At 41.8% G+C, this 20,813-nt stretch overlaps 1 protein-coding gene across 2 annotated transcripts; it reads left to right on the top strand.

Moving 5' to 3' along the window:
• The first annotated feature begins 2,527 nt into the window (after nucleotides 1-2,527).
• On the top strand, nucleotides 2,528-7,518 carry LOC127420554 (glutathione peroxidase 7-like). 2 transcript variants are annotated; one of them, XM_051662929.1, is made up of 3 exons: nucleotides 2,528-2,714; nucleotides 4,356-4,617; nucleotides 6,490-7,518. In XM_051662929.1, the coding sequence occupies exons 1-3, from the start codon at nucleotides 2,577-2,579 to the stop codon at nucleotides 6,651-6,653; spliced, it is 564 nt and encodes a 187-aa protein (XP_051518889.1). In that variant the 5' UTR covers nucleotides 2,528-2,576; the 3' UTR covers nucleotides 6,654-7,518. The 2 variants fall into 2 exon arrangements, with proteins under 2 accessions (XP_051518889.1, XP_051518888.1); XM_051662928.1 differs by having other exon boundaries at nucleotides 2,528-2,768.
• Nucleotides 7,519-20,813: the final 13,295 nt, after the last annotated feature.

Here is a 20,813-nt window from a genome sequence, read left to right as displayed (position 1 = left end):
CGCGAGGTATTGTGGGCCGCGTCAGTGCAGTAGCAGAGCCATTCTAGTTAGTTGAGCAATGCATAACGCAGCTGTACAGGAGGAGACAAGAGGCCGTTCTTTTTGAATGGATGTCTATGGGGAAGATGCTTCAGTGTGCTGAATAAATTACTTTTGTGAGGAAACACCTTCTAACTTAATGAATTGGCCGCCTGTGCGCTAATTTTTAAAACGCTGTACACTAAACAATCCTTATAGAGTGAACTATGTGTGGAGTTAACTACGATAAAATGGCTGTTTTATAAGAGAAGACGCGGATAATTTTGCGACAGATAGGAGTCAGTTTGCGGCTGTCCCCATTCATTTGTGTGGTATCCGCAAACGGTGACTTACTGTCGTAACACGCTAGTTGACCGTTACGCTCTTTCTCCTCTGGTAAACAGGTACCAAGTGTTATTTGGAAAATAAAAGAATCTCTGGTAAAACTGCGCTGGACCACAAAGTGTCACACGCACATTAAGATGACTGTAGGGGGCGCGCTGTGGCTCAAAAAACACAACCAATCATTTTAAATTTAAACGTAGTAATGTTAATATAATATCATTAAAAAATATATAGTTTTTTGCTTTCAATATATGGAATGTTTCGTTGTCAATATTAATATGTAGGGAAGTTTTTTTGAAGAGAGAAAAAAACAATTCTGAAGGAGAAAAAACATTTTTTTGAAGAGAATATTTGTATTTTTTTATTTTTTTTTTTTTTTTTTGAAGAAGAAGAAGAAACAAAAAATTTTTGAAGAGAGAATTTTTTTTTTTTTTTTTTGAATAGAGAAAAACAATTTGAAGAGAGAAAAAAAATTTTTTTTGAAGAGAGAATTTTTGTTTTAGGAAAAATTTAAAAATTATTATTTTTTTATTTTATTTTTATTTTTTTTTTCACCGTGTGGTTCAGAGTTTCCGTAATAATATGCAAACGTTATGTAAAAGTTATATTATAAACAATAGAAAAAAAAAGTTTCCTTGATGCACCAGATATTGTGCCTTGAGCTTTTAAAGGTGCACTCATTAAAAGCTCATTAAAAAAGTTTTTAAAAGCACTCATTAAAAAAAGTTTAACTCCTAAAGACATGAATTGTAATTTTACAATATAATAATTTAATGCAGACGTTTTTCAGAGGTTTCTTGGGATGTACATAATGAGTAAGTGTCCTTTACTCTTTCTGTTTAGTGTAGTGTGATTCAATACCTTGATATGTTGTAATGTTTTATTCGCTTGTTTCTGATTCATCTTCATGACTTGCACAACAGCTCCTGCATTGTCATTAGTGAAATCCGCGATGCGCTGTTTTTGTAACAGGGTCAGTTTGATCATTGTTCAGATCTCAAGTGGAAAAGCGGCCGAACTAGGTTGAGATCGCTCAGTTTCTGTACAGTTTCACTCTATGTGTGTGTGTGTGTTTGTGTGTCTGTATGACTGCACTTATTAGCTATTTTAAAAAAATGGCACAAGCGTTCAACAAGTCCCGCCAAACTTCATGTTTCAGTAGGAAATACGTCAACAGTGTAATGTAAGCTGTGGTTTTCAAAGTACTTCATGGGGACTTTAATTTCTACAATGGCATCTGAAACTGAAAACTATTGATTTTAAATGATGCTGCATCCAAGCCGCTAGGTGTCAGTGTCCAAGATGACACAAAGACAAAATTTACTGAGTGCACCTTTAAATAATAAAAGTAATTTTATATATATATATATATATATATATATATATATATTATATATATCATATATATGTATATTATAATATCAGCATGACATTACAGCATATTACTACTACTACTACTAATAATAATACTGATTTTAAAATTGTAGCGTACCTGTTTTTTTTAATTTTATTTTTTTTATTATTATTATTATTATTATTTTTTTGCCTTTAATCTATGGAATATTTATATTATATTACAATAAAAAATACAAACGTATTTGAATGTTTTTTTATGTTTGCTTGATGCACCCGAAATTTTGTCCTTGAGAATTTAAAGTAAAAGAAAACATACTAATACAATAACATTTTTATAACAAACGTAACTACTACTGCTACTACTAATAATAATACATGAATAAAGTAGCTTATTCTAGTTTTGCTGTCAATCTACGGAAAGTTTCATTTTGTGCCTTTTCTAATATCAATATGCATATTAAAATATGTGTATGTAAAAGTTATGTTTCAATGAAAAATAAAAACGTTAAAAATGTTTCTCTGATGAACCTAAAATTGAGTGCTTGATTAATAATAATATTAATAATAATAATAATAATAATAATAATAATAATAATATATTAATAATAATATCCATATTTTTATAATATAATATAATATAATATAATATAATATAATATAATATAATATAATATTCAAACGGTCGTCTTGGCGAATGTCGAGGAGTCGTTTCTGATTGGTTGTTTGGGCCACGATCAAAGACCCGTGCCGGTCCATCAGAGTGCCGATGCCGCTCCCGCTTCATCGATTTCTGTCTTCAGCCGTCCCGTCCCGTTCTCCGCCTCATCTTCTCCACATCAAAGGAATCCCGCAGCAGTATGGAGATGATTCTACGAGCGCTTACATTACTGTCAACATTATTATGTCTGACTGAGGCCAAACAGAGAGACTTTTACACCTTTAAGGTGGTAAACAGCAGAGGGAGGTTAGTTTCTCTGGACAAATACAGAGGATCGGTAAGTCTCCAGGAAGAAATGAGCATTCAGGCACTAGATGCAACTAACGTGCATGTAAGAAACATCTTTAATACTAATGTTGCATCAGTCTCTGGTTTTCTCTGGATGCGTGCATGCTTTAATGGTATTATATGACTTCCTCACTTCCAGAAATGTTCTTCTAATAAAACACTAACAAGCAACCTGGAGTTGTGCGTTCATTCATTGCGCCTGTGTGTCTACGTGGCATCCTTCTTCTTGCAAAATATCTCAGCTGCTTCATTTGTGTGAGTTTTGAGCAGCATATTTTATGTTTGGAAACACTTAAAAACTTTCATTCATAACTTTAACAAACACTATTGCATATCTAACGCTTTAGATTTCAGCAATGCATGTAGACTGTATTCCAATACTTGGAGATGTCATTAAACTTTAATTAAATTTGAATGCACATAAACTGTTTAGCATTATATAAAGTTTGTTTATGACTTAGTAATGAGGCTTTATTAAAAAGTATTTAAAAGGAACTTATTGTTCATACTCCTGTTTTAAAGTTTCAAGTTCTGCCAATTTTAACAACAAGGGTTAAGGGTCGTTTGACTGTCTGTGGTTCACTGCATAGATGGTGCATTACATAGTTGAATTTACTCACCCTTATGCCATCTCAGACGTGTATGACTTTCTTTCGTCTGCTGAACACAAACAAAGATTTTTAGAAGAATATCTCAGCTCTGCAGTTCCTCACAATGCAAGTGAATGGTGACCAAAATTTTGTAGCTCCAAAAAGCACATAATGGCAGCGTAAAAGTAATCCAAAAAACTCTAGTGGTTAAATCCATTTCTTCAGAAGCGATATGATAGGATGTGAAACAGATCAATATTTAAGTCCTTTTATAGCTATAGATTCTCCTCCCTGCCCAGTAGGTGGTGACATGCACGAAGCATGCGAATTGCCAAAAACAAAAGAAGAAGAATGTGCTACTGAAAGTGGAGATTTATAATGAAAAATGATTACATTTCACACCCACACTAATCATATCGCTTCTGAAGATATAGATTTAACCACCTGGAGTACGGATTACCTTTATGCTGCCTTTATATGCTTTTTGGAACTTAAAACATGTTGGTGCCCATTCACTTGCATTGTGAGGACCAACAGAGTTGAGATATCCTTCTAAAAATCTTCGTTTGTGTTCTGCAGAAGACAGAAAGTCACACACATCTGGGATGGCATGAGGGTGAGTAAATGATGAGAGAAACTATCCCATCCAAAAATGAAACAGTGTGAAGAATATACATGTTTCCATTGAACATGGTATAAATGTTGCGGGGGGGTTGTACTTGCTTGATCCCCCCCCCATCTACGCCCCTGCTAATAGTCTCCAGAGACCCAACAAAATACATTATATTATATCATATTATATTTTATTTTAAAAGTACATGCAGTTGTCCCCTTAAGAATCTTTTTCTACCTCATCTGACCCTTGATTCAGTTACATGAAATATTTCTGACTTGAATGAACCGTTCATTTAGATGTTACTGTGAGACAACATTTCTACACTGTATTATTACACTATCTACTCTCTCTGCTACTACTACGACTACTTAAAATACCAATTCTGTGATCTATTTATTCCATTATATTCAATGTATGTGTGTAGGTGTCACTGGTTGTGAATGTGGCCAGTGAGTGTGGCTACACTGATGAGCACTACAAAGATCTCCAGCAGCTCCAAAAAGACTTCGGGCCATTCCATTTCAATGTGTTGGCCTTTCCCTGTAACCAGTTTGGCCAGCAGGAACCCGGCAGCGATAAAGAGATTGACAGCTTTGTGCGGCGAGTCTATGGGGCTTCCTTTCCTATCTTCAGCAAGATCGCTGTGGTTGGAATAGGAGCCAATAATGCTTACAAATATCTTGTGGGTGAGTGTACAGTTATAACAGGTTTAATAATCATGCACATGTAAAATAGTAATGCTACAGTGGCCCCAAAAAGTATTCGGACAGTTTAAAAGGAATATTCCGGGTTCAATACAAGTTAATCTCAGTCAACAGCATTTTTGGCAAAATATTTATAATCACAAAAAATTATTTTGACTTGCCCCTCCATTTCTTTAAAAAAAAAAAGCAAAAAAAAAAAAAAATCTGGGTTCCATTGAGACACTTACAGTGGAAGTGACTGGGGCCAGTCCGTAACCATAAAGAACTGACTGTTTCAAAAGTATAGCCACAAGACATAAACAATATTTGTGTTATCATGATTTTAGTGTGATAAAATCGCTTGTTAACCTTTTTTGTGTAAAGTTATTGCCAATTTTACAATTTCATTGCCATAAGGGGTAATAAAAACAAGCAAGTACAACCACCCGTTATTTATACCATGATCAATGGAAACATGGGTAAATGCTTCACGCTGCAGAAGAATTAATGTAAGTGCTTTTATAAAATTATAAGTGTCACATTTCTGCCTTTAAATCCTCCTAAAATTGGCCCCATTCACTTCCGTTGTAAGTGCCTCACTGTAACCTCGATTTTTGCCTTTTTTAAAAGAAACCAAGGGACTAGTCGAAATTGTTTTTTTGTGGTATAATCAACATTATGCTACAAATGCTGTCGGTTGAGTTTAACTTGTATTGAACCCGGAACATTCCTTTAAGACACACTTACAATGCATGTATGTAATTGCATTACAAAACAAAATATCAAACCAAATGATGCTAGAGCTGTTCTCTGAACTAACTTCACTTTTCTGAGCCATTTTTGCAATGCAGTCTTTCTCTTCTGGGAAAATAGACCAACATTTTGATGACTCTAGTCTATTGCAATACAAAAAAAAAAAAAAAGAAAAATGTTCCCCTAGTCAAATGCTCTCTAAAATGAGAATGTCCCTCCTCATTATATGGCCTGCAACTCACTACCAACTAGTAGTAGAATCATGCTACCATTCCTACTTTTAAGCTGAATGATTTTCACATGGCACATATCGTGGCTGTTTCCTGGTGAAATGAACACTAGAGGCGCTACAACAACAACAACGACTTTTATTCACTTTCACACAAATCACATATAAAACAGCAGATTATCAGTTTATAAACACTTACTTTTTGCCCTCTTCCCAACACAATGCTAACTTATGACATCTGAACACTTTTACTAGTGCATTATTTCTAAGGTGACACATTTTAACATTTGCATTATATAAACTATTGGTCAGGTTTAGGTTTAAGGTTTAGGGTAGGGAGGTCTGTTTTGTTGATTTAAAACTCGATAGAGCAGTAACCTTGAAAACCTCGTCTATTTGGGAGAGAATGCAACTCACGTTTAGCGCGACTAAGTGGACGTTTTACTTCAGTACTGCCGTTATAGATGAAAAACGCTGTAGTCACGTAATTTTCATGAGATCAGGCTCGGTTCATTGCAGTGATTCAACTAAAGCCTATTTTTTATATAATTATAAAAGGGACGAGCCCTTAAATATGTCACTCCCAAACTCATTTAAATTGTAACTACATCAACACAGAAAAAAGAACTGCGCTCGTTTAGCAATTTAATACGCAAGTACTTTATGGGGCCACTACAGGTATACAAACAACAATTTTATCAAATTTACATGTCAATAACTCTGTCTACATAATCTCTTTTGTATTCGCAACATCCATGAACTTTTCACGTGTAATGTCTGTGTCATAAACAAAGTGTTTGAGGAAGCATTTAATTGTCGCCTCACAATCTGATGGCTAATTAATTTGTCATGCTACGCTCTCTCATCTAAACATCTGTCACACTCGATTTCAGAGACCTCTGGAAAAGAGCCAACCTGGAATTTCTGGAAGTACCTCATCGACACCGATGGTAAAGTGGTTGATGCATGGGGTCCCACTGTCTCCGTCAAGGAAATCCGCCCCCAGATAGCGGATATGGTTCGGAAGCTTATCATCAAGAGGAAAGAGGAGCTTTAGTCTGTTACATCTGCTACAAAGGAAAAAACTGTTGACACTCAGACATCTAAGACACGTCTTTGAAGAAACAAATGCTAATTTAGGCTTCTTCAAAGCACAAAGTGATATACCTCCAGTGCAACCCCCCTTTAAAAGGATAGTTTCCCCAAAAATGAAAACTCATCTTTTACACAACTCAAATTGTTCCAAATCATTTTAACTTTCATTCTTTATAACAACAAGAGAAGTTCCTGCCCAAGATTATCAGTGAATAATGACTTAAATTTAGTTATTTTCCTCACACAAAGCTATCATATGGATTAATAAGACTTGGAATATAGCACAAAAGTCATATGGTCTACTTTTATGGTGCTTTTTGTCATTTCAGTTTCATTGTATGGAAAAGAGCAGTGTGAACATTCTGCATCTTCTCCTTTTGTGTTCTACGGAAGAAAGAAAATCATACTGACACAGTGGTGTGTACATTTTGACAGAATGTTTCGTTTTTGGTTGAACTAACTCTTTAATCTGCCTGAACACTTGCGCTATATTCTTTCTTCCAGTTTTTAAATCTTTTCTCAGGTTTGCTGCATCAGATTTGTCTCTTTTCACATTTATATGGAGTTCAAAAGCACTGAGGAATAAAGCAAGAAAAGACAACTTTTATTAATAAATAATAAATGACCAATTACTCACGCTCAGACATTACTGACGTACATAATGACACACTACATGTAATGTCTAATGGAGCAGCAAAGCTTACAGTGTCTTGAAAATGTGGAATAGAATTGTTTCTTTTTATATTACCATAATCATTTTTTCTTCTGTGACCTGTTAAAAAAAAAAAAAATCAAAGCAATATATTTGAATACCATGTGTTTTTTTTTTTTTTTTTTATTTTTTTTTTTTATGAGTGGCTCCATTAAAAATGTTTTCCTGAATTCTCAGTTTACTTTGTTGTTTATTCACATACAACAATCATGAAACTAGATTTTTATACTTTCTGCAGAAAATGTGCCATGCTTGGCTGTGCAAATTTGCTGCTATTATGTCAAAATTAGCCTCATTACTTTCGTTTTTGCTTAGGTGCAATGAGTTGCTTCTAGGGTGTTGCTAGGTTGTTCTGGGTGGTTACTATGGTGCTTTTTTAGGTGTTTTTACTAGTTGTAATTCAATGTATGAAAATTTTGAAATTCTACTTGTAAAAATTCATTTGATTAACAATTTTTGATGTCATAGTTGGGTATTTCCCCTAAATGAAGCAATGCGACAACAGCACACACATGACACGAGTCCATTTGGTAAAATTTTCCAAATAGTTCTTGGCCTTACTGTGCCCACAATCCAAGTAATGTGTGGAGACCTTGTTTTCAACTACATCCAAAAACCTAATGTGCACGTTCATCTGAGATTCATCAAACAGCAAGACGCACTGCAGTTTCTTCAGTTAATGCTTCACACAAGGAGCAATGCTATGATTCCTCATGAAGGATGTCTTCATTATTTTGCTATCACACTGTTTCAAAACTTGAACAGGAAAAACTTGTTGTCCTCAGCACTCTTGTTGGAACAGTAGCTGGGTTTCCATCAAAATGTTTCGCATTTTTAATGTGCATTTCTGAAAATTCGACTAAAGAAAATGCAAAACATTGCGCGTTTCAATGAACTGTAAATGCGCATCTTGAGGGAGCCTGCCTTCTTTTTGTCAAGGAGCAGCTGAGTGACCTCTTTGCTTCGGTGAGAGTTGTATTTGCTGTAATAAAGCAATTGTACTTTATGCTATTAAATGATTCCAGGAGACGTTGCAGAATAAGCGCAATAGCTCACATAATGAGGGCTCAAATGGCTATTCCCATTCGCTGACAGCCTCCATATACCTGGGAGTGCTCCCGCACAAAACAGTTCTGGTGGATTGTGAGGACCCACTTTACATTTACATTTATTCATTTGGCATTTATTAATTTTATCCAAAGCGACTACAAAAGATGAATAATACATCATAAGCAATTCATCTTAAGGAGACAGCGGTACAAAAAGTGCTGCATTACAAAGTTTCACTAGCATCAGAATAGTAGCATCCAAGACAGATTAGAGAGCAATATATATATATATATATATATATATATATATATATATATATATATATATATATATAAAATGAGTGCATGGAAAATATCTGTTTTTAGTCATATGACAGAGAGTGAGTCTGCTTCACGGATGGAGTTGTGAAGCTCATTCCACCAATGAGGTACAGTGAAACCGAAAGTCCGGGAAAGTGTTTTGGTGGCTCTTTGTGTTGGTACAACAAGGTGTTACTCATTAGCCGACCGCAGGCTGCTGGTGGGTATGTAGCTCTGCAGAAATTATTTTAGGTATGCTGGAGCAGACCCAGTGACTGTTCTTTATGCCATCCTCAGAGCCTCGAATCTGATACATGCATCAACCAGAAGCCAGTTTTTAGAGACAATGAGTGGTGTGACATGCACACTCTTTGGTTCATTAAAGACCAGACGTGCTGCTGCATTCTGGATCATTTGAAAGGGCCTAAATGTGCATGAAAGGAGGCCTGCAATGAGAGCGTTACAGTAGTCCAGTTTAGTTATGACAAGTGACTGAACAAGAAGTTGAGTGGCATGTTCAGAGAGGAATGATCTTATTTTCCTGATATTGTAGAGTGTAAATCTACATGATTGTGCTGTCTTTGAGATGTGGTTTGTGAAACTGAGTTGTTTATCAATGGTTACCCCTAGATTTCTGATCATTTTGGAAGGCGTTGTAGTTGAACCCAGCTGAATGGTGATGTTGTGTTCAGCAGCAGGGTTAGCTGAAAAGACAAGGAGCTCTGTCTTCACTGGGTTAAGTTGCAGGTGGTATTCCTTCATCAAGGCCGTGATCTCTGCCAAACAGGTAGCAATTCGAGCAGTCACCGTGGTGTCGTTGGGCTGGAAAGACAAGTAGAGCTATGTGTCATTGGCGTAGCAGTGGTAAGAGAACACATGTGCTTGAATGATGGGTCCCAGTGATATTGTGTATATAGGGAAGAGAAGTGGCCCAAGCACTGAGCCCTGAGGTACCCCAGAAAGTAACTGATGTGACTTGGATACCTAACCTCTCAAGACTACCTTGAAGGACCTACCTGAGAGACAAGACTTAAACCAGCCAAGCACAGTTCCTGTGATGCCCAGAGTAGAGAGGGTGGACAGCAGTATCTGATGGTTGACTGTGTCAAAGGCTGCAGAAAGGTCCAGTAGAATCAAGATGGATAATCTGGATCCAGCTCTCGCCTGTCTCAGTGACAGACAGTAGGGCAGTCTCGGTGGAATGTCCACTTTTGAAGCATGACTGATTGTCATCCAGCAGCTTGTTCTGCGAGAGATAGGCAGAGATCTGATTGAAAAATGCCCTTTCAAGTGTTTTTCCCATGAAAGGGATGAGAGATTCTGGTCTGTATTGTTCTACTTGTGTGGGGTTAAGTGCAGTTTTTTAAGCAACAGGGTTACTCAAGCCTGCTTAAATGTAGTGGGACAAATGCCTGTGAGTAAAGATGTGCTGATTATGTGTGTGAGTGCAGGTAGGATGGACGGAGAGATGGCTTGGAGAAGGTGGGAAGGAATGGGGTCAAGGGAACAGGTGGTGGGGTGGTTGGAGAGGAGGAGTTTAGAGACCTCAGTGTCAGTCAGAGGAGAGAACATAGAGATAGAAGAGCTGCATACAGGAGATGGATGTTTGACAGGGTGTGGTGCTGAGAGTGTTTTTTTGATGGCTGTAACCTTATTTGTAAAAAATGTGGCGAAGACATCTGCTGTCAGTGAGGTGTCAGGCGGTGGAGAGGGAGGACAGAGAAGTGTGTTGAATGTTCTAAATAGGCTGCGAGTGTCTGTGGTGCTGTTGATCTTGTCCTGGTAATAGGAGGTTTGTGCAGATTTATGTTATCTGAAAAAGATGCAAGCAAAGACTGATACTTACTCAGATTTGCTGGATCTTTAGATTTCTGCCATCTCCTCTCAGCCACCATGAGGTCGGTCCGAAGTACGTCAGGGAGCCAGGTGCTGGGCGGTGTCATACGTGCTGGCCTGGAGAAGATATAACAACGATCTGTGGGTGAAGCACTTTCGACTAACTAGGGCTATGTTTGAAGAATTGTGTGCCATGGTCGGGCCTTTCGTTGAGCCAGTCACGTCAAGCTCTCGCACACCTGTACCATCCGACGAGCATATTGACACAGCGCTTTAAATATGGTCATGACATGTCATCGTTCATGTGAATATGCCATTTCCATCACTTTAATACACATTTTAACAAATGTGAAACTCTAGAAAATCCACCTCCTCCAAGCGCATAAAAGTTTATGTACATTTTTATTCACAAATCAAGCGTTTCCATTCAGGAGTTCTTATGCGCATTGTCAAAATTTGGCATGCCCAATTCCAAATGCGCTCTAGGTCCTTGTGGTGGCGTAGTGACTCGCCTCAATCCAGGTGGCGGAGGATGAATCTCAGTTGCCTCCGCGTCTGAGACCGTCAATCCGCACATCTTATCATGTGGCTTGTTGAGCGCGTTACCGCAGAGATCTAGCGCGTGTGGAGGCCCACGCTATTCTCTGCGGCATCCACGCACAACTCACCACGTGACCCACTGAGAGCAAGAACCACATTATAGCAACCACAAGGAGGTTAACCCAAGGTGACTCTGCCCACCCTAGCAACCGGACCAAGTGGTTGCTTAGGAAGCCTGACTGGAGTCGCTCAGCAAAAAGCAGGTTGTTTCAAATTAACTTTAATATTATTGTTTCTACCTAATTTAAAGAAAATAATGACTGAAGTTAGTCATTAAACAGCTGATTCCCTAAAAAGTGCAGATAAAGCTTCTCTTCAGCCACACTCAATCACACGCGCAAAGAAAAATTACATGGCATGAACAAGATCCAACTTCACCAAAGAGAACACTAACTACTTACAATAAAACAACATCAATAATACTAAAAAGAGCTTAAATCTCTAAATTCTAAATAACAACTAATTAAATGCCCCAATAAGTTCTTTTAGACCAAACAAACATGCTAAAATTCTTCATGTGCAAGGATTTATAAGTATTCCCAACAACCTCATTTCTGTACTTGATCGTTTGAGTTAGTAGTACTTAAAATCTTAATTTTATGGATTATTAGGGCAAAGAAGTTCAAGGAATTATTATTTTGCTTTATGTATCTCTCCAATTCACTTTATAGTTAATATTTTGTGTTGTACACATTGATGAAAAATAAGTAAAGCTAAAAATGTTACAATTGTATATGTTTCTGACTGAGTTGAAGACTCAGGGGTGGTAGTCAGCGTCAATACTCGCTGAGCTACTCAGGCCCCTAAATTGTATGGTTTTAACAAACAAAATGGTATTACCATGGTTCTTTGGACATGAATCATGGTAATATCAATTGGTAATACTAATATAAACTGATATCTACTGACCTTATTTGGCAAATAGGACACATATTAAAGGTGCTCTAAGCAGGGGTGTAAAGTACTTGAGTAATTATATTTCATTACTATACTTAAGTATTGCTTTGGGGGATTTGTACTTTACTCGAGTGCAATTTAAACTGAATACTTGTACTTTTACTTAATTACATTTTCAAATAAAAAAATAGTACTTTTTACTCATTACAATTTTATTTAGACTTAAAAAGTACTCGTTACATTTTTGCAGATCATTTTCTTCCATCTTAGCTTAATACTAACAAACCAATCGAACTGCACTGATGCCTAGTTTAAGTTAAATGTTATTTATGTGCAACCCTCCACTACAATGAGAATAAATCACTAGCATTTGCAACCAAATTTCGCATTACTGTACAGAAATGCTGGGCTTCCTTAAAGAGACAGTACTGTTTTTTAGCACGTGTTCAACAGCTCAATGTAAATACATGTGAATAGTACAAATTATGCAGTTAAACAATAAACATGTCACAAAATATAATATATGCAATATAGTATCATATTTATTGTTTAAATACTTTGGTTTGTTCAGTTTTAAAAATCCAAAATGTGACAAATGATGAAAAACTACTAAAATATAATTAGAAAAATATATATTTTTATAATGTACCTAGTTAGAAGGTCCCCTGTATAATTCACAGCATTAGCTGAGAAAGAATTTATTTCATATGTAAGCAAAAGGGACATTATAACTGAAATATACCCATATGAATCTAATCGAAATCGAACCGAAAGCTTATGAATCGGTATCGTATCGAATCGGGGAATCTGTATCAATACCCAACCCTAGGCCCTACTTTAGTGAGTTATTTTCCTTTAGTGGAGTTAGTAAGGATTCATACAAGATGACATGTCTCCTTTGTCTCCCACTCACCAAGGAAATTTTCAAATCTTTTTTTATTCTTTCTATGTTACTTTTACTTTTTTAAAACTTAAGTACAATTCAGTGTGGTACTTTTTTACTTTCACTCAAGTATGTTTCTGGCTAGATACTTGGACTTTTAATTGAGTAAAATTTTCACTCATCCATACTTTCACTCAAGTAGAATTTTCGAGTACATTTTACACCCCTGGCTGTAAGCGATTTGAGCCATTCTAGAATTTCCACAAACTGAGCTGTTGGATTAGCCACGCCCCATCTTTTCAAAACCCTGAACTCACTCACTTTATAGAGAGAAACAGTGACTGCCCACTTTTTCAGCAATCTGGGTTCCAGAAGTTTTTTCCCCATTCATTTCAGCATTCCTGTAATGCCCAGAGTAGAGAGGTGGACAGCAGTATCTGATGGTTGACTGTGTCAAAGGCTGCAGAAAGGTCCAGTAGAATCAGGGTGGATAATCTGGACTTTTAATACAAAAACTTCATAAAAGACTTGTAAGCCATGAACCAAACCAACCAGCTCCGAGGTGAATCACAACAAAAAAAAAAAAGTATTTTTATTTATTTTTCTCCCCTTTTCTCCCCAATTTGGCATGCCCAATTCCCAGTGCACTCTAGGTCCTCGTGGTGGCATAGTAACTTGCCTCAATCCGGATGGCGGATGACGAATCTCAGTTGCCTCTGCTTCTGAGACTGTCAATCTGCACATTTTATCATGTGGCTTGTTGAGCACGTTACCATGGAGACATAGTGCATGTGGAGGCTTCACGCTATTCTCCGTGGCATCCATGCACAACTCACCACGCGCCCCACCGAGAACGAGAACCGCATTATAACGACTACGAGGAGGTTAACCCAACATGATTCTACCCACCCTAGCAACCGGGCCAATTGGTTGCTTAGGAAGCCTGACTGGAGTCATTCAGCACACCCTGGATTTGAACTTGCGATTCCAGGTGTGGTAGTCATCGTCTTTATTTGCTGAGCTACCAAGGCCCCGCAAAAAAGTATTTGAAAATCGGACATAAATACAAAGGTACAAGGCTGAGTACTTACCATCTTTCATGAAGGCACAAACTACAATCCCATATAGCATTGTGAATTATGTCATTGAATATAAAACTATGGAAATATATAAAACTATTTATTTTACGTTGTTGATTATAGGTATAGAAACAATATAGTTTACGTTTATTGGAAAATATTCAGAAATGTACAAATATATTAGTAGTTTAAGGGTGAAGGGAGACAGACTTGATTACGTCATTTACAGTGCGTCATGGGAAGACTCCGTCTTCTTCTTTTGGGTTTTATGGTGGCTGGCAAACAACCTTTGGTGCATTTCCGCCACCTACTGGGAAGGAGTGTGAAGCATTGATGTTGAAGGAAAATAAAGATAGAAAAAAAAAACTAAATTCTATTAATCAGATCTGTTGCTTTTAAATAATCTAACAGAGCCTTAGATACTATTGAAGAATTCCTTAAGTTCTGTACTGTCATACCACTTAAACATAAGGACTTAACTTCTTCTGCGAGTTGGGCTCTTTCTTTATTATATCCAATGCACTATAATGGCACATGCTCTACCGTCTCCAGTAGTTCACGTGTTGCACAAATCAGTGTCATGTTTACCAATAATATATAGTTACTGATTCAATGCAGTGTACCCTATACGAAGATGTGAAATAACAGTATCATCCCTTCGATTGCCATCAGCCACTCTCTTGTGACTACTACCCTTTGAATACTGTAAAGATGTCTTCCCTTTCCCTCCCTGTCCCACATTTCTTGCCACATTCCCTTTACAGCCCCTTTAATAAACCCTTTAATTTCTGATTTAATTAATGATGCACCTATATATATTTCTGGATGCTTTAAACCCTTCTTGGCCATATCATCCACTTCTTCATTGCCTTCCACCCTTACATGAGCAGGTACCCATAAAAAACAAATTCCTATTCCCTGTTGGTGTAACCTTACAAAAATCTGAAGAATATCCTATTTCCAAAATCTGATAGACGATTTGATGTCCTTTTGTTGATCTTATATTTGAATTAGGGAATAACCACTGCTGCAGCTGTACGCCCAGAATCAGGGTCTTTTGCACCATCTGTATACATTTGTAAACAATGGAAATACTTCTGGTCTAAATATTGCTTCACTACCTGCTGCTTTGAAATACACCTTTGTTTGTTATTAATATTGTCCAGCAGCTGGAGATCGACTGAAAGCATTGGAAATAGCCAAGGCAGTAAAACATCATGGTTACTGATGTAACCTCTGTTCCCTGATGGAGGGAACGAGACGTTGATGTCGATGTAGTGACACTAGGGGTCACTCTTGGGAGCCCGAGACACCTCTGGTCTTTGATAAAAGGCCAATGAAAATTGGTGAGTGGTATTTGCATGCCACTCCCCCGGACATACGGGTATAAAAGGAGCTGGTATACAACCACTCATTCAGGTTTTATGCTGAGGAGACGATATTAGGTCCGGCCATTTCAGCGGGTAGTTCAGCGTTGTGGCAGGAGGGACACAACGTCTCATTCCCTCCATCAGGGAACGGCGGTTACACCAGTAACCATGACGTTCCCTATCTGTCACTCACTCGACGTTGGTGTCGATGAAGTGACACTAGGGGTCCCTATACAAAACGCCACAAGGCTGAACTGTGTTACGTGAACTGGCGGTGTGTGGTGGGTAGACTTGCTGTGTGCCTCATAGCCAGCACACCAGGTCAACACGTAACCTCCCCCAACACAGTTATGAGTGTCAAACGGCCCTTTTTAGGGACAAGTCGACTACCCAAAGATAGAGACAGGCTTAACCCAGTCGTGGCCTCTTTTCCCCTTCTCTTTTTCCACTCCCTAATAAAGAAGGGGGATTATCTGACTGGGCCGCCAGGTCTAGTCGGGGGGTGTCCCTCTCAAGGGGAAGACACCACGGAGACCACACCTCACCCCAAGAGAGGGGGGATATTTAAGTGGAAGAATACATCACATGGTCTTTCCAACCATGTGGAGAGCCTTCAAGGTAGATCCTGCCCAGTGGGGGAGGAGTTACTACAAACATGGAGACTGGGGAAGAGGGGCTCTGCCCAAGGAAGACGCAGTTTGCCAGCAAGGGAAACGAACTAGCGGAGGATATAGATCGCATGGGGTTAGCCTTACAGGGAACCACCACATGCGGAGCACCTACCCAGAACAGGGCTCTTAGTTAGCGCGTGTACTGGGCCGGCAGTGAGTCTCTCCGAAAACTCGACTGCCACAGGGCTCGGAGGAAGTCAACCAGGGAACACATTTTGTGAACACTACTGGGAATTAACGGCGCACGTCTTCAGCTCAAAAGGAGGTGGAAGGCGCTATGTGCAAGCGATACACCCGGCCAGCTATCCCGGGCTTATCCGCTTGTGTTGCGTGCCACTACCTGGAACGAAACCGGTTCCACCCGGAGGTTGTAGAACCTTGCAAAGGTGTTGGGTGTTGCCCAGCCCGCTGCTCTGCAAATGTCTGTTAGAGAGGCACCTCTGGCCAGGGCCCAAGAAGCCGCTACACCATGGGCAGAATGGGCTCGTAGCCCTACCGGGGGCGGCATGTTTTGGGCGAGATATGCCATAGTTATGGCGTCAATGAGCCAGTGGGCGATCCTCTGCTTGGAGACAGCGCTTCCTTTCCGCTGTGCACCAAAGCAGACAAAGAGCTGCTCAGAGACTCTAAAGCTCTGCGTGCGATCCAAATAGATGTGTAAAGTGTGCACCGGACACAGCAACGACAGGGCTGGGTCTGCCTCCTCCTGGGGCAGCGCTTGCAGGTTCACCACCTGGTCCCTAAAAGGGGTGGTGGGAACCTTGGGCACATAGCCCGGTCAGGGTCTCAGGATCACGTGAGAATAACCCGGACCGAACTCCAGGCACATTTCTCTGACAGAGAACGCTTGCAGGTCACCTACCCTCTTGATGGAAGTGAGCGCAGTCAGGAGGGCAGTCTTCAAGGAGAGTGCCTTAAGCTCAGCTGACTGCAAAGGCTCAAAGGGGGCTCTCTGTAGACCCTGAAGAACTACAGAGAGATCCCATGGGGGAACGAGGCGCGGTCTGGAGGGATTCAGCCTCCTGGCGCCTCTTAGGAACCTGATGATCAGGTCGTGCTTCCCTAAAGACTTACTGTCAACTGCGTCGTGGTGTGCTGCTATGGCGGCAATGTACACCTTCAAGGTGGAGGGGGATAGCCTCCCTTCCAGCCTCTCCTGCAGGAAGGAAAGCACTGATCCGACTGCGCATCTCTGGGGGTCTTCGTGTCGGGAAGAACACCACTTAGCGAATAAATGCCACTTAAAGGCATACAGGCGCCTCGTAGAGGGGGCCCTAGCCTGAGTGATCGTGTCTACCACCGCAGGAAGGGTCTGTGTCGAGGAAGGATCGAGACGTGAAAGTACGCATCCTTCAGGTCTACCGCCGCGAATCAATCTTGATGCCGGACGCTCGCCAGAATGCGTCTTTGCGTCAGCATCTTGAACGGGAGTCTGTGTAAAGCCCGGTTCAGTACTCGCAAGTCCAAGATTGGCCGCAACCCACTGCCTTTTTCGGTACGATGAAGCAGGGGCTGTAAAACCCTTTCTTCATCTCGGCTGGAGGGACAGGTTCTATCGCGTCCTTCCGTAAGAGGGTAGCGATCTCCGCGCGCAGGGTGGCAGCGTTTTCGCCCTTGACCAAGGTGAAGTGAATACCGCTGAACCTGGGCGGGCGCCTGGCGAACTGAATCACGTAGTCGAGTCAGATGGTCCGGACCAGCCACCACGACGGATTGGAAAGCGCAAGCCACGTGTCCAAATTCTGTGCGAGGGGGACCAAGGAGACAACGTCGTTGGACGTACTGGCAGGTGGGGCCTCGCGGCGAGGCAGAGCGCGAGATGCCACAGCACGTTGTGGCCGTGCTGAGTCTAGGGACATCAAAGCACTTACCTGGCTCCTTGTGACCACCCCCAGAACAGCCTGGGACGGGGGAGGAAGAGGCCTGTCCTCATAACTCGTGGAGGCTGCCACATCGGGGGTGGCTGTGTGCCACAGCTGAGCACTCAGGGGCAGAAAGGGCACCGCTGGAATGCCAATCCTGCAAGAAAAAGCCCATGGACGGTAGTCATGGTGACGACCGTACACACCGGGTATGTGACCCAGGGAGGAAGGAAGCCGCTCTTTTGCTGAACTGTTGGGTACCGCAGCCACTTGGGCGTGCGGCGAAATCAAACAAAAAGGCAACAAAAGATTTTCCACCCCGCCCTCCACCGGGGGATGGAGTGGTCTTCCTACCAGCTCCACGTGAGTGGGTTCCCTCGTCCCTGGGTTGCCCGTCTCAGGGGTGCTTCGAGGACCTCCGTGGGTTCTTCGGCGCCGGCTGTGAGACGGGTGGCATCGGCTTCCTGCGGTGGGCTCCACGCCGGGGCCGGGCCGAAGGGGCGGGCTGCGGCGGAGCCGGTGCAGTCACCGCAGGGGGACGCCCTTGGCGACGAGCAGACGGGGTGCGGGATCTTGAGCCGCGCTGGGGCAGGATGTGCCGGATTGCCTCCGTCTGCTGCTTCATCGTCGAGAACTGCTGGGCAAAGTCCTCAACGGTGTCGCCGAATAGGCCCGTCTGGGAAATGGGGGCAGCAAGGAACCGTGTCTTGTCGGCCTCGCCCATCTTGACCAGGTTGAGCCAAAGGTGGCGCTCCTGAACCACTAGTGTGGCCATCGTCCGCCCAAGAGACCGCGCCGTGACCTTCGTCGCCCGGAGGGTGAGGTCGGTCACCGAGCGCAGTTCCTGCATCAAATCTGGGGCGGAACTACCCTCGTGCAGTTCTTTCAGTGCCTTGGCTTGGTGGACCTGCAGGAGAGCCATGGCGTGCAGGGCAGAGGCGGCTTGTCCAGCAGCACTGTAGGCTTTAGCCGTCAGGGACAAGGTGAGCCTACAGGGCTTGGATGGGAACTTAGGGCCTCCATGCCAGGTGGCGGCACTTTGCGGGCATAAGTGCACCTCAAGCGCCTTATCCACTGGGGGAATCGCCGTATAGCCCTTGGCCGCCCCGCCATCAAGGGTAGTGAGAGCGGGGGAACTGCAGAGTCGGGGCCGGGCAGTGAAAGGTGCCTCCCACGACTTCGTCAGCTCCTCATGCACTTCCGGGAAGAATGGCACTGGAGCGGGGCGCGGCTGTTTTGAGCGGTGCCGCGAGCCCTGAAACCAATCATCAATCCACGAGGGTTCAGGGGAGAGCGGAGGGTTCCAATCTAGCCCGACGCTCGTGGCCGCCCGGGAAAACATGTCCGTCATTTCGGCATCGGCCTGTGACTGGGCAATCGTCCCCGAAGGGGGAAGCCCAGCTGAGGCTTCTGCATCCGACTGGACAAGCCCGCTCTCTGATGCTGCGCTCGAGAGCTCATCATCTTCGTGAGCTCCGAACAAGAAGCCAGACTCGCCGTGCGACGAGCTGGCGAACTCATCCGGAAGCCCGATTGGGGCAGACGAGCATGCTGGGGAATGGGAGGTCCGCGGGGGGATACCCGGCGGAGATGATCCCATTGGGGTCCCCAAATCGGCCCCAGTGCTAGCCACGCTGGCCTCATACCCGTAGGTAGAAGGACCGAGGCGGGGAGCCGCTGGGGTGGCTTGATTTCTTACGAAAGCAAGCCGCGACTGCAACGTTGCCATGGTCATGTTCTTGCAGTGAGAACATGAACCATTCACAAACGCTGCCTCCGTGTGGGTCGCGCCCAGACACGAAAGACAGCGATCATGACCATCCGAGGTTGAGAGATAATGACCGCAACCAGGAATAACACACAATCGGAAAGGCATCTTTAGAAAGACGCGTCTTTAAAAAGACGTTCCGTGTGTGCGCTCTTTTAGAGAAATATACTCTTTTAGAGGGGAAAAATGCTCTTTCAGAAAATATACTCTCTAGTTTTTCTGCCGGAGCGCCCAGGGGCGCTCTCTGCAGTGCACCAGTGCAGAGGAGGGAGAAGCCACTGAAATGCGCCGTCAGATCCAGCAGAGGTGAATGAACAGTGATATTCAGCTCAATGAGCATTACCGTTCGGCTCCGAAGAGAAAATCTGAATGAGTGGTTGCATACCAGCTCCTTTTATACCCGTATGTCCGGGGGACTGGCATGCAAATACCACTCGCCAATTTTCATTTTCATTCATCAAAGACCAGAGGTGTCTCGGGCTCCCAAGAGTGACCCCTAGTGTCACTACATCGACACCAACATCGAGTGAGTGACAGATAGGGAACTGGCACAGCCACAGTTGGACTAACATCAACACCAAGAATTCCCATATGCTGAGCCTCTTCACCTGCAGTCCATCCAAAGCTTTCCAACTGAGAGTACTCATGCATGTCCTTTTACTGATGTCCAATAAACCATTTTTTGTTGTAATCCACATAACTCTAAAGGCATTTCTCCCATTTACACTTGTATTAATACTACTGGTGATGATCTAAATGCACCGCAGCAAATTCTTAATGCCTGGGATTGATTACGTCAATCTTTTTCTTCCATAATGTTGATGCTGAGCTATATACAATACTTCCGTAATCTATTGTAGATCTAATCTGTGATACAGTATACTCTCCTTAGGGAGTAACGACTTGCACCCCAGTCTGTTCCTGCCAAACAATGTAGAATATTAATTCCCTTCTAACATTTGTCAATTATTTTCTGAATGTGTGTGCCAAATGTCAATTTTGAGTCCATCCCTACTCCCAAAAGCCTAACCACTGATACTTTCTCTAATAACTGGTCATAATTTTTTATTTAACTTTAGGATTTTTTTCTTTCTT

Source organism: Myxocyprinus asiaticus, chromosome 29, assembly GCF_019703515.2.
Source record: "Myxocyprinus asiaticus isolate MX2 ecotype Aquarium Trade chromosome 29, UBuf_Myxa_2, whole genome shotgun sequence".
Taxonomy (NCBI): Eukaryota; Metazoa; Chordata; class Actinopteri; order Cypriniformes; family Catostomidae; genus Myxocyprinus; species Myxocyprinus asiaticus.
This window is presented reverse-complemented; position numbering and strand designations above follow the sequence as displayed.

What these genes read in the sequence shown, in the direction of transcription:
- LOC127420554 (XM_051662928.1), top strand. Translation starts at nt 2,577, where the DNA reads ATGGAGATGATTCTACGAGCGCTTACATTACTGTCAACATTATTATGT. An exon ending in TAGATGCAACTAACGTGCAT is followed by an intron (nt 2,769 to 4,355) that starts GTAAGAAACATC and finishes GTATGTGTGTAG; the next exon opens with GTGTCACTGGTTGTGAATGT. An exon ending in TGCTTACAAATATCTTGTGG is followed by an intron (nt 4,618 to 6,489) that starts GTGAGTGTACAG and finishes ACTCGATTTCAG; the next exon opens with AGACCTCTGGAAAAGAGCCA.